Source organism: Eucalyptus grandis, chromosome 3, assembly GCF_016545825.1.
Source record: "Eucalyptus grandis isolate ANBG69807.140 chromosome 3, ASM1654582v1, whole genome shotgun sequence".
NCBI classification, from domain to species: Eukaryota; Viridiplantae; Streptophyta; class Magnoliopsida; order Myrtales; family Myrtaceae; genus Eucalyptus; species Eucalyptus grandis.
Genome location: NC_052614.1, coordinates 53,521,848 through 53,540,325, shown reverse-complemented (window position 1 = coordinate 53,540,325; position 18,478 = coordinate 53,521,848). Strand labels below are relative to the sequence as shown.

The following is an 18,478-nucleotide window of genomic DNA, read 5'->3' as shown; positions in this document are numbered from 1 at the left end:
ATCGTTTAGAGGTCTGTCGTCTTCATGTTTTGGTCGGTCGGAAAAAATTGCGAAAAGAGGGATGTGACTTAGGGTTCTTATCAATCAATCAATCAAATAAATTTTAAGATGTGAAATGCAACCATTCTTCTATTTCTTTTTTTTTTTAAATTAAAAAAATCTTAAATTGATATACTTTAATAAAAATCATTAATTAATATATTTATGATAATTAACCATTCATAAATTTCTATTAAATTAAATCAATAGAATGAAAATTACAAATTAACACATTTATAATAAACAAAGAACAAAACTTCAAATTTGTATATATGTTAATTATTACGTATCACCAAATTCAATAATTTGATATTAACAAATAACGAAAACTAATAAAAAATGAATTTATCATAGTGGTATGATTTGAGAGAATTTGAGCTTTCACAAGTGTATCAACTTAAGGTTTTTGGTAATATTAATCCCCTTTTTTTATGCATATCAAAAATCAAATAATCTCATATCAAATATGCTTAATGAGTATTCGGGCATTTGTTAAATTGACTCAATTTGGCAATTATGAGTGGTCACTACCATGGAAAGTTGAAATTAAAGGGCGATCAAATCACTTATATCATCGATTGATTATGCCAATCATCTAACTTGATCGGATTAGAAGAATTGAATTCACTTAGCAACTCGCTCACGTAAGGTAATTTGCAAGGTAATTTATGTGTTGAGTGCACGGCTGACATGATACAACCACCTAACCACATTGCTTAGCATAATGTACTTATCATCTTACGTGGCCTTCCAATATCAAAATCACCCACCTTTTGATTTATTTCCCGTCACTTGTCACTGTCATGTGCTGTAATTCTCCATGGAAAGGCTCCCCTATCGAGTACGGAAAAGTAAAGCTACCTCCTAGCTGGAAGCCTGAACTTCGAAAACAAGCTACTAAAAAGGATAAGAATCCGTCCATGATAACATTTCCAGCGTACCACAGATGGGCTGTGCAGAGCATCAATCAAAAGCAATTATTATTCAGCGGAGCTGTGGCAGATGCCGAAGCCACCAGCCTCGCACGGATTGAGACACAATTCAATCGATGCCTTTCAACAACTTTAGCACTTAGCTTCGAGCAGGGCCTGGATGCCGAATCGAGCCGAGTGCAAAGAGATAAAAGTTGACGTAGATGCTTGCGCCGTGGAAAAGGATGAGCAAAACTCCTCCGCTGTCCATGAGCCGGATCGGGGAAGGGGCATCGGGTCCCAAGTGCTTCTGCAGTCAGAGGGGATCACTTGACTTAGAAATGAATAAGCCGAAGACTAGACATATGACAAACCAAACTTACTAACATAAAAATAAGGGTTAATACCACAAAAACCCCCAACCTATGTCTATCACGACACAAATATCCAAAACATTTTTTTATGTCCTTTTTCATATTATAAAAAATCCCATTTTTTTTCGTATTACGAAAAATCCCAAACTTATGCCAATGAACTGAAACAGAGGTATATATGTCACACATGCATAAATTTGGGTTTTTTAGAGAAAAAAATGGTTAGGAGTGCACTAAGCAAGTTTAAGGATTTTGGCGACAAAAAAAGTTTGGAATATTTGTGTTGCAATGAGTATAGTTTGGGTTTTTTTTTTGGTGGTATTTGCCCTAAAAAATAATGAAAGAAGCCAAAAATTTGTCAAAAACTGACAAAATTTTCTTTTGCATAACTTTTTCCTCAGCATCTTATCAGGATTTAAAAGTACATATATGACAACGTACCTGCTCAAGCCAAGTATCTGTGATTCTGAAGCACAATGATAATGCCATAAAGCTCTCCCATGCTTACGCCATGGTATCTCTCGCGAGTCAGCTAGACGGCAGAATATAGGCCTTGCCATCTGAATAAAAATGCTTTGATTAGCACATCTGATATTCCACGATTCCAAAGTTAAGGAGGTGGAAAAAGCCGAATATAGTCAGCCATCTGTGAGTCCGCTTCAGCCGCTTCAGCAGGAAGACGTTGCAGCAGTCCACTATTAGACAACTCTTCCAAGCTGTTAACATCCTCATGCAACTGGGTTGCACGTAAATTGGCATGATCAAGGACAATAGGATCACCGGGGGGTTTCTGCAGTAGAGAAAGCATAGCCTGCCTATAACCTTGGGATCCTAATGATGTTCCTGCAACCTGACGAGTTCTGCACAAGAATGCCACCTTGATGACATGTTCACATAGATTTCCGCACTTTGACCAGGCGCAGTCGCATAGGGAGAACTCTGAACCTGGATTCCACACTGTGTACACTGAATTTCTGTCTTCAGAGAGAACTTTTGCTAACAGGAGATTTTGCTCCTCCAATATCACGTTGACATCCAGAATGTTAAGGGCCCGATGCCAAGCATTACTTGTGAAACTCGGGTCCCTAACATTCTCAAAACACCCAGTCCCTAAAGAATACTGATCCAACCAGAATGAAGAGTGATATTCAGTTGCCAACATGTGGATCAACCAGTCGACTCTTAGCCATAAATTGCAATATTGAATGTCTAAGAGCTTAAACTTTGATCTCAGGTGGTAAGACTCAATTGCAGCCTGGGGTTCAGGACCAGCTGTTGGCAAAGACTTCATACCATTAATCAAAGCATCTGCAAGGCATGAAAGTTCTGATCAACTATACCATTTAAAGCCATCAACCTACTAAGATTCAAGAAGGATGACTTTAGATTTTAGATTTTAGTTTGGTTAACAATACCTATACGGGGTAACCACTGCTCTCTGAAATACTCCATAAAAGGCACATTGGTCAACAAATACTTGCATGAACTCTTCAACTGCATTTGATCTCGTGCAGTACAAGATGGAGCCTAAGAGCCTAAACATCTCTCTTTGTACACCAGAGTGGCAGCTTCGCTTTATAAGATTTCTTATCCAAGCACGACGAACATGCCAGAGGCATAATAGTACTCGGCATCGAAATGCCTCTCTGAAAATAGGATGAGCTCAACATTCATGTTGTCACTTTGTCTCATCCCTAATAGCTCAAGGAAATTGTAACATGGTTTACCTTATAAGAGAGACCTTGAAGGAACAATCATCCACTAGAAAGGAACTCAATTGCCATGTAGGATCCTTTGTGTAGATCCTTTCTGCTAGAGGACCAATCCATTTATGAATACCTTGACAGATGAGGGAGGAGGAAATGATCCAGGCAACTGGAATGGCACTATGGGAGGTGTTGAAAGCAAGTAAGGTGCATAAGGGATACTGTTGAGAAAAGATATCATAACTCAAAAACAGATTTTGGATACCATCCAGTCCAAGGAAACAGGTCAGCAGTTATAGATACTACAAATTTTTGTACTAATGTCAGAGGTGACCCTAACACCTGAATTGAATTAAGTCAGTAATGGCATAAGCACAGGGACAGAATGCAGAAACTAAATCATGCCATTACTATGCTACTTACCTATGAAATATAAAAGCAATACCAGAATCCTACAGTCATGCCCACAATCATCCCACTTCTAGATGATTACCTCACCCCAAGTGACACTTTCATTCTCTCACATTCCTAACCTTTATCTGGAACAGCAGTATCAACCGGACACTAGCATATATCTAGACTACTACATGCTCACAGTGAGTGCTCTCTATCATCAGGCAACATGTTTGACATCAATTTCAATTTTCAAATAGTTGTGACTATCTTTCCTTTTCCTTCATGTGGGTGGTTGGTTGATGGGGAAAGAGAGGGTACCTTCAGCTTGTTCCTGCCAAAGGATGAATGCATAGCAATGGAGCCATTCTGCCCATAATGCAGCATCTGTTCAAGCTGCCACTTTGTCTGTATACCCATTATAAAAGGTTCTGTATCAGTGCGTTCTTGATAGAAGAAGACATACTTCTGATGACGTCGCACCCATATCTTTACACTGCATTCATCATTTTCATTCAACTCATGTGAAGAATTGTGAACAAGCCTTTCCATGTTACGAACATCATTCCTACTAAGAAAATCATCACGGTTGAGAGGCCCACCATGCCTCTGCACCAGCTCCATGTGGTGCTGCATTATATCATCTATAGGTATTGCAGCGTAAAGCATAGACATCACTTTCTGGCGTAGCTCTTCTGAAATTCGGGGAGCATACATAGCTCTTGTGCCAACAGCATGGCGATCAAGTAACCCATGACATGGTGCACCGGTTTTATCGACATGCTTTTGCTGATTATAAATAATCAGAGCAATCGAGGGTCGGATGTATAGACGCTTTACTGTGAAGTGGCAAAGACAGCCCCTCATCATGTGATGTCTTCCAGGCCTGCTCCCCTTTCCTGAAAGAGGCTTCATGCCCAAACTGTCACCAACAACAGACTCATTGTCTCTGTAGTCTTCAGGACCATAGGAACACCAGTATCTACAGCAAGCAAGAATAATGTCTTGAGTTTCAAGTTAGTGAATGACAAAGATAAAGCTACTTCCTTGTCTAAACCAAGGAAAATATATCTTTCTCTCTGCTAGTAAGATTGAGCAAAGCTGGAATTTAACTGTGAATAGCAGATTACATTTTTCTTTCCCATACGTTTAAGGTTCATAAAGACTTATAAAGAAAACTTTTGTCTACTAATGTTAGGCAGGATATCCGTCTCATGAATGTGGTATTATTTTCAACATGCAAACTCAAAAATTGAGCTGGACTTGAGCTAAAAGAGCAACTTATATAAAGCAAATGGCACTGAAGCAGTAGATAGCCACAATTATAATGTGACGCACAGGGTGTATTCAATATAGCCATCTACCCTTGGTTTACTGGTGCTCCCCTCTCGTCTTCTCCTTCTTGACTCAACACGAAAACTAGCAGGGCAGTCCGCATTACTGGATTCTCCTTTGACAAAGTCTTCAACCCTGGCAAACGGTATAAGAGCAACATCATCACCACCTTGGCGACCACCCACTATTTTCACCCACTTCAACTGAGAGGCAGAAAACTCCGCACGAGGAGGATCTTGAACCGGAAGATTAAGAATATCCTCCATTCTAGCTGCCTACCATATAAAGCACATAAACTCTATAAGATTAATAATAAAAAAGGTAATGAGCAAGATATCAAGAAATAGTTTAAGAATGCCAAAACCAATTTAACAATTCTTTTGGGACACCTGGGCAAGGGCAACACGGTATCATGACACAAATCTCTCAACTCTCAATCACGCGGGTTTCAATCCCCAACGTTCGGTAGTTAATAAATGGACCTTCTGTTATGGACACACAAGAAAAACCTAGAAAGCATATTTTCTTTCCTTGCAAACCCACACTTCAACAAGCCAATTAACAGAATGCCGCGCAGACCAACCAGCAGACAAGAAAACCACGTAAAGAGAAACGCGACACAAACTTCAAGGATCCCAACAAGGAAAGCGAAAGCAAAATGAGTCGAAATCTCCCACGTCGAAAATGACGAGAAGAAACCAACTACACCCGCCATTGGGCTAGGACCCATTTCTACACCAATCATTTTTTTTTCGCAAATGCGAGACAAGAAGATTTTCATTTCAATTCTTTCCCACCCTAATCGCGGCAGCGGCAGCAGCAAACAGTTCTCCATTACAAATCAAACCCATCATTTAAACGATGGCAACCGCGAGAAAGCAAGACTCCCCAACTAAATCAACAGCGCTTTCTTCACGGCCCATCAGCTCAAAACGAACGATTCGATCCGCACGAACACACCCGAGCAAGAGCCGAAACCGTAAGCAAAGTACCTTAGCCTCGCGGCCCTTCATTTTTCCCACCCGAGCTTCGTGTTCGATCCGACGTCGCAGGGGGCCGCCTCTGCACGCCCGAAGTTTGGCAAAGAGAGATGGGAACTCGCTTCTCTCGGAGGAACCCGAAGACCCAGAACCGGAAGAGGGGTGGTAGCTCTGGAGCTTTCGATGGAGTTCCGGGGTGGTTTTCACGTTGCAGATGGGGGTGAAGACGATCCCGACGAAGGAGATGAGAAGCGGCGAGACGAGGAAGAAGGAAGACGCGGACCGCTGGGCTGGCGTCTGGTTGATTTTCAGCTGTGTTGAAGCCCGGTGGCAGTGATGGCGTTCCTGTGAAATTTGAAGTTTCGGATTTGTTGTTTCCTCTGTGTTTTTGCCTTTTCTCGGAATAATTCTGGCCCTACAATCGGAAAATGGTAAATTATTATAAAAAAATATCTCTAATTATATGTCAATTGCCAATTTGCCACTCCAGTATCCTGCTTTTTCTTTATCACAAATATTGGTGTGACAAAATTATCTCGTTTAAGACCTCGAATAATGATAACTCCAAATTTATAAGTTCGGTTAAGACAGATTTAGAGGCGCCGACCATGGACAAGGAAGGATGATGAAGGATGGCTCGGCTTGATGGTGGCCCAGCAATGTCGACCTGGGTGCAGAGGTTAGGCCCAAATTTTTTTGTTTTTTCATTTTATTATATCAATATATATATATATATATATATATATATATATGTATGTTGATTTATAATTGATTCAGAATGCATAAATGCACGCCACGTTAACAACAAAAAAGGCGGCCCTCTCAAACCGCTTAATATTTTTTGACATTTGATGAGTAGGAGGACGCAAAGGCCCATCAGTGTTCTTTCGACAGAGGTCAAGTGGCCCAAGGACAATGGTTGCTAAGTGGGCCTAATGGGGCAGTTAGGCCCAGCAGTGTTTTTTTTTCGACTTCTTATTCTTTTCGAAATTTTCACAACTTACCATCCTTTGGCTGTTATTCGGCATGAGCGCTTCTAATTTATACAATTTTTGAATATAGAGCCACCAAAGAAGTTATTTTCATAATATGTTTCAAAAGCAGTTTGCAGCGACTGGGCATGTGATTTTGAAAAGTTGTAGTGAACAAACATGCGATTTCTATCTCAACGTTTCATCAACACTATCAAACAAAACGGCAAATGATGCAACGATTTGTTCGCTATTACTTGTATGTACACATATCTATTTGAATCTTTAAAAAAAATACCATTACACAGTAACTTATGGGCTAGTCTAGACTCGATTCATGAGTGGCACAGAGGGGCCCAAAACTGAATTAATTTAGGGTAACTTATAAGATAGTATAAGTTGCCTGCTATTGCTTGTGAGAATACACATTTATTCGGATTTTAGAAAAGTAACATTGCATGGTAACTCATAGGCTAGTCTTGATTCAATTTATGAGCAAATCAGACTCGAGACCAAATCACAAAATCATTGACGAATGTTTGCACTTGAATGACAATTTGCAAAAGGGTGATGTAACAAAGAATCTTTTGAGGCCATATCTTTTGCGTGCATCGTTGACAAATGAACTTGGGTTCTCTATCAAGCAAGGAGGGCCACAGATTGGAACTTCGAGTTAATGATAAATTGTAATGTAATGCACGTAATGCCTCGAATATCATTCGTGGGGCATAATCAAAAAGCTTTCGAGACATTGATGGATTGAGAACTTTTGTCTCGTTCGCTGGCTAATTGTCAACCGTTGGCTGCAATGCACAGAGAATTATCAGTAATATTCCCTCACAATGTTGACAGAACCATATAGAAAGTAACAAAATAAAAGGAAATAAAAAATAATTTCTTTTAATCCAAACCCAACAAAAATAATTAAAAAAAGGGTCATTTATCTTACACGACTCGGACCTTTTGTTCCCATCTCCGTCCCTATCCCCGTTAGCATAGTTTAAGTTTTTGAATGGAGGGGACCATATGCATATATTCAAACGATGTGGTATTATATCTCAATCGCTAGTTTACATGATCTAGATGTTATTTTAGAATTCATAACTAGGTATTCGAGGCAAAGTTAAAAATATGGTTTAAAGAACGTTGAATGAGATGCTTTTTGCTGACATTGAAGTTGCTCTTCCTTTTAAAGTGCTTTTTTGACTTCGTTCCAAAATCTTAATTTAAGGAAGGAGCCACATAAAGAGGTCGCTTAGAAAAGGGCACGACATTAACTATTTTTCTGATGGCAGCCATGCACATTGTACACCAAGAAAAGACAACGATCCATTTTTCTGTTTTAATTTTTCTACTTTTGTCTTAAACAAAACCATTGAGCTTTATGAATGCTTATGCCATTCGGAGCCCAGAATAGAAACTCGATCATTTTATAATCTCTGCAATACGTTGCGATCAAAGGGTATTCATGTTCGAATGATGTGCACATGAGACGAAGTAATCGACTCGACAAGTGAATTAGCTATTCAAATCTGACAAGGAAGCCATTTATCCTAAGAAATAGTGAAATATTGAATAACATCCCTAGTAATATTCACTAACAAAATCTCGCTATCATGAATTAGTGTATAAGTGAGAGTTCAAAAATAGTTCGTGCATGAAGGGAGGCGAGTGGGAAAAACGAAAACTGAAGTGGGAAATTCGAGCGGATGACCCAAACATGGTGCTCAAAATTGTCGGAATGGAAAATCGAACTTTATTTTTTTCTGAAGAATAACAAAATCATATCGTGTCAATCTCGTAGTTTTACTATGACAAAAAAAAAAAAATCTCGTAGTTTTACAGAGGCAATATCATTCAAATGCCTGCCCACGTGCGTTATCAAGATGGCACCATACATGTCCATTAAAGCGCTCTGTTTTGTTTACGGAAAATGACTTCCATAAAATATTTTTCGGATTTTCCAAATGCGTTTTTTTACGAAAAATAAACTAGTCAAGGAAAATGTTTTCCATTATTGGAAAAACAACTTTTAAAAGTGAGGAAAATATCTTCCACTTTTCAAAAGTGGAAAACATTTTTTATAACTTCTTCCACCTTACTTCTTTTCACCAAACATTTTCGTTTTTTTTTTATGCTTTATTTTTACTTTCTTTCTTTTCTATTTTAAAAAAAAAATCGAGTTTTTAATTTCTTTTCTTTTCTTTCTTTCCTTTTCATCTTCTTCCTTGGCCTTGGCCTTTGCCATCGACCGGCCGAGCTGGCTTGAGCCTTGCCCTAGGCCGGTGGGGCTCTACCTAGCCTAATTTGGTGAAGCCGAGCTTGGGCCTTGCCAGATCAGGCGAGGCGGAGCCTCGCCGGCCCGGGTGGAGCTCGGGCTTCGCCAAATCCGACGAGGCCGGGCGGGGCTTGGACCTCGCTCAAGCTTGCTAGAGGTTTGTCGAGCTCTACGAGTCGCGAGTTCGGAGCTCTCGATTTAGGCGGGCGACCTCTGCCGCCAAATCCGGCGAGCTCACGGCTCGCCCGGATTAGCCGAGCCTCGAGCTCGTCGGATTTGGCGATTGCATCTTGGTCGACCGTTGGGTAGCCCGGCCATCGTCGGGCATGCGGCGGCAAAGGAAAGATGAGGAAGAAGGAGGAGGAAGGAGGAAGGAAAAGAAAAAGAAAAATAAAGAAAAAGAAAAAAACTAAAAATTTCGATTTTTAAAACTATAAATAATTAATTTTTTTAAATATAAAAAATAAAACTAGTTTGGTTAATTAAAATATTAAAATTCAATTTTTTGATAATTTTTCTCAAACAATCAAATTAGCTAACGAACGGAACGGTGAAAATATTTTCACTCAAAGTTCAAGTTTCAAATTTTTCACTGGAAAATATAATCATTTTCCAAGAAAATGACTTCCGAAAAAATATTTTCCGAAGACATGATATTTTTTGCAAAATGGACCTTTAATTTTAGAATTATTCTTGGGATCAAAGAATCATTTTTTTTTTTTTTTTTTGTATTTCTCGATTCTATTCCAAATTTACTTCGAAATAAAAAAAATAAAAATTTATTATTTGGAACAAAAATTTTACTGAAACGCATTTACATTCCAAATCTACTCCCGAGAATAAAAGAATAGAAATAAGCATTGTTTAAGTGTTTGACAAGTTGTCAAACAAGCCGTAAGTGGGCCTAAAGGGGCAGTTAGGCCCATAAGTGTTTTTTCCACTTTATATTCTTTTTGAAATTTTTGCAACTTCGACCTTTTGGCTTTTATTCAGCACGATCGCTTCAAATCTATACACCCACCCGTGAGCAGCGCAATTGGTTAAGATTTTGAAATCCTACGTTGTTAGCGATTAAAGTGGCGAGCTCCAGTAGTGGGTTGTTGGGCCAGTTTCCCCAATGTATAGTCGCTATTGGGCCTCCACTGTTGAGGGCCGGAGGCTCATGAGATCCCAAATCGGCGTAAGCCGATAAGAGCAAGTTCCGGCAGATCCTTGGTCACAAAAAAAAGAAAAACGCTTCAAATCTATACAATTATTGAACATAGAGCCATTTAGAAGTTACTTTCGCAGTATTTTTGGAAAGTCGTTCGCTTGGTTTTCATTTTTAAAATATTATAAGGAAAAACGAGGAGCAATATCTAAGAGCTGTAGTAAATGGGCATACGATTTCTAATTCGGCATTCCATCATTATTATCAATTAAGATGATGGTTGGCCCAAGGACTTGCCTAATGCCCACTGCTACTCGCATAACGCATATCAATTAGATCCCAGGAAATACTGTACTATTCTATTCCTGGTCAGAACTATTTTTCTATGCTTAGGAATAGATTTGAAACATAAATCTTTTGGTAACACAATTTTATTTTTCTATTTTTGGAATAAATTATTAGTCTAGAATTAAATTGGAATAAAAATGATAAGTGAAGATTTTCTATTTTCTATTTCTAGAATATAAATAAGAAATAAAAACTCTTTTTATCAATCCTCCTTGCTATTATAGCTAGTTGCCCACCCGTTGTCGCCTGCTGTCGATCGTTGCCCACTAGCTATAGGCTGTTGCTTGTCGTCCATTGGTTGCCGTTTGTTGGGTGCCATCAGTCGTTGACCACCACCCAAGAGAGAAATTTTGTCACCATCGTCCATCGTCACCATTTGTCATCACTACCCAAGAGAGAAATTTTGTGTTGTTATTAAACACGTATTTTTGCTTCAGAAACTCGTCAGAAAATAGAAATAGAAAAATATATATTTTTGGAACATAATAGTTGTCATTCGTGTTCTTATGGACAAAGTCTAGACCCCATTCATGAGCGAGGCGGACCCAAGACCAAATCATGAAATTATTTCAAACTTATAGGCTAGTATAAGTTGCCTGCTGTTGCTTGTGAGTATGCACATCTATTCGAATCTTAAAAAAAAAAATATCGTTGCACGGTAACTTATGGGTTAGTGTGGACTTGCTTCATGCAAGCTAGAGACTCAAGACCAAATCGCGAAATCATTTCACGACGAGGGTAATATCTCGTGGATTTGCTTATTACTTTAACACAAAGGTCATATCTAGTCACACATATGTGTTGCACCCAGATGACTATAGGCAATTGCAAATGCATACCTCAATGGTGATGTAATGAAGAATCTTGTGAGGCCATATCTTTTGTGCGCATCGTTGACAAATAAACATGGGTTCTCTATCAAGCAAGGAGGGCCACAGACTGGAAATTTGAGTTATTGATAATTGTAATATAATGCACGTAATGCCTTGATTGTCAGTCGTGGGTATAATCAAAAAGCTTGTGAGACATCAACGGATTGTGACTTTTTATCTCATTCGCTGGCTAATGTCAACCGTTGGTTGCAATGTACCAAGAACTATTAGTAGTAATCTGTTGACAGAATAAAACATAAAAAAGATAAATTAAAATAAGGGTCATTTATCTCGTTAATCTAATCGGATTTGCACGGCCTGGACCTCCTCGTGCCGTCTCCGTCGTTTTCCCAGTAACGTGTCTCAATGTCCGAGCTAAAATTTAGGTTTTTTAAATGGAGGGAGTATGTATAAGATACGTTGTAACCATATATCCAAACAATGCGGGCTGACATTCGGTGATCTTGATTGCTAATTCCCATGATCGAGGATGCATACTCGATTTCATATCTAGATATTCGACAGGGAGTTAAAAAAGATGGTTTTACGATGTTGGATGAGATGCTCTTGCTGAAATTGAAGATGCCTGTCCTTTCAAAGTGCTTTTCAGACTTCGTTCCGAAAGGCCAATCTAAGGAGGGGCCACATAGAGAGGTCACTTCGAAAAGGACAATTAGAATGGCTAGTAAGGACGACATTAATTAATTTCCTGATGCCATGTACACCAAGAAGAGACGCAACTGGCAATTTTTCTGTTTTTAAATTTTTCCTATTCTTGTCAACGCTTGATCGGTTCATTCCTTGTCTTCAAATAACATCAATGAGCTTTATGAAGGCTTATGTTCTTCGAATGAGCATATGCCGTGCAGGTGGGAACTGAAAGTACGAAAATGATCGTGGTATAATCTTTGAAATGCTTTGCAATCAAAGGGTATTCATCTTCGAAAAATGTGCACAAGATGAAGCAACCTCATTTAATAAGAATATTATCTATTCGAATTTGACTGGGAAGCCAGTTATCTTAGGAAATAACCAACTTGATCCTTAGATAATGAACGATCATTTTTTAGGATCATGACTTTCAAATCATTTATTTTTTGGAAAATAAATGCATCCTAAATCTTTGAATGTTTTTTTTTTTTTTTTTCTTTCTCTTCATAAGTGTAGTATTGATTTTTAACTTTTTCTAATGCCCGATTGCGCGTTAGAAATTTTATAAACTCATGATAAGTATTGCATAAACCTACCAGGTTCGGTCGATAGCATTTTGAAGAATCCATAGACTCATGATGGATCCCCATTAACATAATTTTCTATATTTTGTGGTTTTAACAACGATCAATTCTGTTCATTGCATCATTCATTCAGTGAGATTTTGTGAGATATTGAGGACCTCATGAAAGAGATCATTATTACTGAATTGAGGACTTCCTGAATTGATATCTAGTGAAATTTTGTGGGACCGGCTTAAGCTTAGAGATGAGGCGTGATTCAACATTTAAAGATCCTATCGCATTCAATGATCGCATTTGCTTCTGTTGCCACCTTTATGCCCACGACCACAACCACCGGCGCGCGTTTAGCCACCCCAACAGCAAAGTCTTCTCTCTCTCTCTCTCTCTCGCAGAGATAAAAAGGAGAGACGCTTTTCATACGATTCGACCACAGAAACAGCTTGGCTCGCGTCCACACAAGAGCATCGAATTCTCTCTGTCTTCCCCCGTGCGCGTCGCGCTACGCAGTACAGCACCGAGTCGAAGCCATGGAGGACCAGCCTTCGAACACCAACCATCCTCAGGCACCCACCAAGTTCAAGTTCACCTCCCCGTCCGGCGTGTTCCAAAAGCTTAGGTCCAACTTGGCCATCCGCTCGAAATGGGGTGAGATCAATGGAGCCATGGGCGACTTAGGCACGTACATCCCCATAGTCCTGGCCTTGACGCTGGCCAAGGACCTCAACCTCGGCACGACCTTGATATTCACCGGCGTCTACAACATGGTCACCGGCGCCATATACGGCGTCCCGATGCCGGTGCAACCCATGAAGGCGATCGCGGCGGCTGGGATCTCGAGTGCCGACTTCGGCATCCCGGAGATCATGGCGGCAGGGATTTGCACCGGCGCGATCTTGGTCGTCCTGGGGGTCACCGGGCTGATGCAGCTCGTTTATAGGCTGATTCCTCTGTCTGTTGTTAGGGGGATTCAGCTCTCGCAAGGGCTGTCGTTCGCGATGACTGCTGTGAAGTACATCAGGCAAGTTCAAAACTTTTCGAAGTCGAAGTCCGCTGGGAATAGGCACTGGCTTGGGTTGGATGGCCTGGTGCTGGCCATTGTTTGTGCTTGTTTCATTGTGGTCGTCAATGGTGCCGGTGAAGAGAATGAAGAGACGGAAAGTTACCGGGAATCGGGCGACGACATCGAGGATCAAAGCTCGACGAGGAAGAGAAAATGGAAGAAGATCATGATGGCTCTTCCTTCAGCTTTCATGATCTTCCTGCTAGGTGTTGTCCTGGCCTTCATCAGAGAGCCTAAAGTGGTCAGGGGCTTTAAATTTGGTCCGTCCTCTATAGCAGTTGTGAAGATTTCAAGGCATGCTTGGAAAGAGGGATTCATTAAAGGCACAATTCCCCAACTCCCGTTATCGATATTGAACTCGGTTATTGCGGTGTGCAAGCTGTCGTACGATCTCTTCCCGAGAAGGACTTCTCTACCGCGTCAGTCGCGGTCACGGTAGGACTGATGAATCTGGTCGGGTGCTGGTTCGGGGCCATGCCGTGCTGCCATGGCGCCGGAGGGCTGGCGGGGCAGTACAAGTTTGGCGGCAGGAGCGGCGGCTGCGTGGCGATCCTGGGAGCCGCCAAATTGATTCTTGGTCTGGTCCTTGGGAGTTCTCTGGTGAAGGTGTTGGATCAGTTCCCTGTTGGCGTGCTTGGTGTCCTGCTTCTGTTTGCAGGGATTGAGCTGGCCATGGCTGCCAGGGACATGAATTCGAAGGAGGAGGCTTTCGTGATGCTGATCTGCGCAGCGGTTTCTCTAGTTGGATCGAGCGCAGCGCTCGGGTTTCTTTGTGGGATGGTGGTTCATGTGCTACTCAAGTTGAGGAATTTGAGTAGCTTTCGTTCCTGCTCGACGACATGGATGCAAGGAAGGCCTTGAGTTCATCCGTGCTAGAACATATGGATGCATAAAACACTTAGATGTGTATTATGTGCTGCAATACTTAAATTAAGTACTCGTGAATGTAATCTTTCAAGCGTCTGATTTGAGTGCTTTTCATCAACTTGTACTTGCTCTTTCACTTTCATTTCACTTGCTCGTTTTATCTTTGATTTCCTATCTCCAGTTTGCATTGCGTTACATGTAGTTGTGCTTCCACCATATGCGGCCTCAATGCCTGATAGATCAATGCTTCTCAATCAGCATAATCTTTTTCTCCTCTGCCTTGTTGTGCTGATTAAACTGCAAGCCAGAACTACATCTTTCCATCTGCTCGCAAGAAGTTTGCTTCCTTTTCCTCACACGGGCATCACCGGATCTTTGAGTTCGTGCACGGAATTTCCTCATTTAGTTGAACTTTTCCGAAGGTTTAAGATGCTCATCATCTTGCTCCTTTTTATCGACGAGAATACGAGCTGCAGTTTCCAATTTGGCAAAGCAAATTCTGGTCGCAGCTCAAAGCAGCATTTCGATAAGAGGGGATTGCTGAATTTACAAAGTAGCATCACGAACTATTTGAAGTTGTCGATGAACATATGGGTTGGTACTGTCTGGTTTAACTTACCACAATCCAAGCTGTAGGACTCCTGGCAAAGCATTTACATGTGGGCTGTCTTGATTGCGAAGACATTTTTTTGATAAGATTCGGCACACAATCATAAGGAAATAGAGAGTAGAGAGGAGAAAGAGAATTCTAGATGCAATGTTATATCTTGGTTCACACTTAAACCAGAGCTACATCCATTTCAGGATTTCATTGTAATTAGCACTTCGCACCTCTATCACATTCCTCAATTACAAGAGAAATAGATTATATATACTCATTAACTATTCATGAGCTCAAACTCAAACTATCAATAAAATATAAGCTTAAACAATAAAAGTCAAAGTCCTTTGGCAGTTGTGAGGCGCTGTCCTTGCCACCCTGCCCGCTTATCAGGGAGCAAGACCCAGTGTGGTTTTGTTTATGAAGAATATGAACCATACTCCTAACAGTTTTAATTGACTTTCAATTAGCGGAATGCGGGGAGAAACGCCTCTCAAGATGTTGCAGGGACGTTTTTAGTTAGAAGATTATGCATTTATTCATGTGAGCTTTTCATTGTGAAATTACCCATCGGTTATGGTAATCGCCTCCTCATCAGATATACACAAATTAGTGATTACGGAAACATATAAGTCTTGCACTCCTGGGGATGGCCTTGAGAGAATGCGCTAGTGAAATTACATGAAGTAGTCAATGCGGAGTGGGTCTCCTCCCAATTAGCCAAAAAGAAACCAAAAGAAAAAACACAAAATTAACTATTAGTTTTTGTGGGTCCAAAAATTAACCAAAATTAACCGATAACTATTAGTTAAGAGTACCTTTGTTTCAAAAATGAAGGATTTGCAGAATGCTTTCTTAAAAATGATCGCTTGTATTGCTTATAAAAATTAATGAATGGAAAATTGCTTTCATTGTCCACGAAAATAATTAGGTATAAATTGTTGTTGATAGTAAAAAAATAATTGACTAATTGTTTCAATTAATACAAGCAATTATTTTTCGATTTTTTTTTCAAATCATTTATTTTTGAGAAAGTAATGATTCCAATTATAGATCATCATGGACAATGGTTTCTAAGTGGATCCAAATGGGGCAATTGAGCTCATTGGCATTTCTCACTCGTGATCTTTTCATTTTTTTTTTTTATAATTCTCAAATTTTACGAATTCCAGGCTTTGACTTTAACGCCAACATTTTCCACATGTACACATAGATTAGATTATATAGCCATAGAGAAGTTAATTTTTGATGATTTTTTCGAAAGTATGCATACTTATTTTTTGTTTTTAAATTTTAAGAGAGAAAACAAGAAGTAATTCCTAGAAGCCGCAGCAAACGAGCGTGCGATTTCTGTCTCGACGTTCAATCACCGCTGCTATCAAGGCGGTGGTCAGCACAAAGAGTTGCCCGTTACTACTAGTGAATATGCTAATCAATGATGTAGAATAATTGCTTGCTTGGTCTAGACTTGATCAATGACCGGGCAAAGTCGAGACCACATCACTAAACCGTTTCACGACGTGCGTAGTTTTCCCATCTGGTCATCATTTAATTCTTGGTCACTCGGAAAATTTAATAGAAAGATCACTCCTAGTCACATGTGGGTTTGCAGCTGAACGATTACTTGTATGTGACACAGAATTTTCCGAGGCAGTATATCGGTTACCATTGACAGTGAACTTCAAAGGAGTGGAGAATTGATGGCAGGGAAGTTTTCTATCAAGCAAGAGGGCCACGGATTGGAACTGGACTAATGATAATTATAATGCACATAATTCTGGAATATCATCTGTGGGAATAATTATATTTAGGATTATTCCTTCTCGATATTGCCGTAACTATAAAAAGACAAAAGCAAATAAATAAATTAAAAAAGGGGTCATTTTTCTCTTTAGTCTAATAAGATTTCCATGAATTAGATTTTCTATTTACCCATATCCTTGAATTGCGACTCAATTATTTTTGTCAAATTGTCCAGCTTAAAAAACTTATATTAGGTGGAGAGAGATTGCATGCCATAAGGTACATTATAACCACACAATCAAGGCAATGTGAGATTACATTTAATGATCTCGAGCACTAATTTATACTAGCATGACATAATGTCAAATTTAGGTTCAGATATGACAATACAGTTAAGATTCATAAGATGCTCATGAAATGTTTTATCAATGTGGAAGATCCTCTGTTCAAGAGCTTCAATGACGCTCGCAAGGAATCATTCCCAAAGTGTTTGACTTCCTTCAAAGGGCACTTTAACAAAGGGGCCATATATTGAAAAACTAACGTAATGAAAAACATCAAATCGATATACTTATGATAAATTTACTTAAAATTAATTTGTGAATTAATAGATTTGTGACAAATTTACCATCCGCTAGTTTCTGTTAAATTTTATTGTTAAATTGCTAAGTCGGATGACACGTAACAACTATAAATGTATCAATTTAAGGTTTTACTTTCTATTTGTCATGTATGTACTGGTTTTATGGTGTTTTGTGATATTAATTTAATTTAATTGAAACTAATGATGGGTATATTTATCATAACTGTACTAGTTTGGGGGTTTTTGTTGATTAGAAAACTAGTTCGGGATAAATTTGTCACAATTGTATCGTTAGGGTTTTTCATGATATTAGTCCTATATAAAAAGGTTATTTTGATAGATCCCCAGAGAAAAAGCGCACTAAGAATGACTATTAAGGACAAGACAAATGACATGAATGATTTGGGCAATAACTATTTGGGATAACTACATAAATAATTCCTGAACTTTGGCCAAACTGCAATGTAGTCCCTGAACTTTATTCTAATGTACAATGTGGTCCTTAAACTTTTAATTTGTTCAATCTAGTAATAGTGAATATTTTTATATAATCTAGAGACTAAATTGTACATGTATAAAAAATTTAGAGACCATATCGAATAAATTTAAAGTTCATGGATTATATTGCATATTTAATTAAAGTTTACGGACCATTTGTGTTAATATTTTTTTAAACTATTTTTACGTTGCCGGCCACGCTACACTAAGATAAGATGCGATCCTCTTTTTTGGCTTCGTCGATGCTTATCAACGCTTATGTTTTAAGCCAAATATCGCATGAGAAGTGGAGCTTTGCATGTGCATGTACATCATCAAGGTGGCATCATTGACGTATCTTTTTGCCTAATAGAAAAAAAAAAATGGTTTTAAAAACGATCGAGATAACTTTCAGGATTATCTTTTAAATTTCCCCCACGATATAACTTTAATTGATCATCTTCCTCCACCTACACCTTTTTGATTTCATTCCCTAAATTTGTTTAAATTTGATTTTTTTTGTACTTATTCTGATGCTTACATAAAACGAGTTAA

General features: G+C 39.2%; 2 protein-coding genes across 2 annotated transcripts; one reads left to right on the top strand and one right to left on the bottom strand.

Moving 5' to 3' along the window:
- Window positions 1–944: 944 nt before the first annotated feature.
- LOC104437738 lies at window positions 945–6,130 on the bottom strand. Its single transcript, XM_010050747.3, has 7 exons — window positions 5,751–6,130; window positions 4,762–5,033; window positions 3,745–4,405; window positions 3,052–3,251; window positions 2,740–2,970; window positions 1,766–2,632; window positions 945–1,260 (listed from the first exon to the last, which is right to left on the bottom strand). The coding sequence occupies exons 1-6, from the start codon at window positions 5,769–5,771 to the stop codon at window positions 2,620–2,622; spliced, it is 1,398 nt and encodes a 465-aa protein (XP_010049049.2). The 5' UTR covers window positions 5,772–6,130; the 3' UTR covers window positions 945–1,260; window positions 1,766–2,619.
- Window positions 6,131–12,915: 6,785 nt separating this feature from the next.
- LOC104437737 (molybdate transporter 1) lies at window positions 12,916–14,684 on the top strand. The gene is given in 2 exon segments (XM_010050746.3): window positions 12,916–14,049; window positions 14,052–14,684. Coding segments are annotated over 2 exon segments (1,392 nt in total). The 5' UTR covers window positions 12,916–13,119; the 3' UTR covers window positions 14,514–14,684.
- Window positions 14,685–18,478: the final 3,794 nt, after the last annotated feature.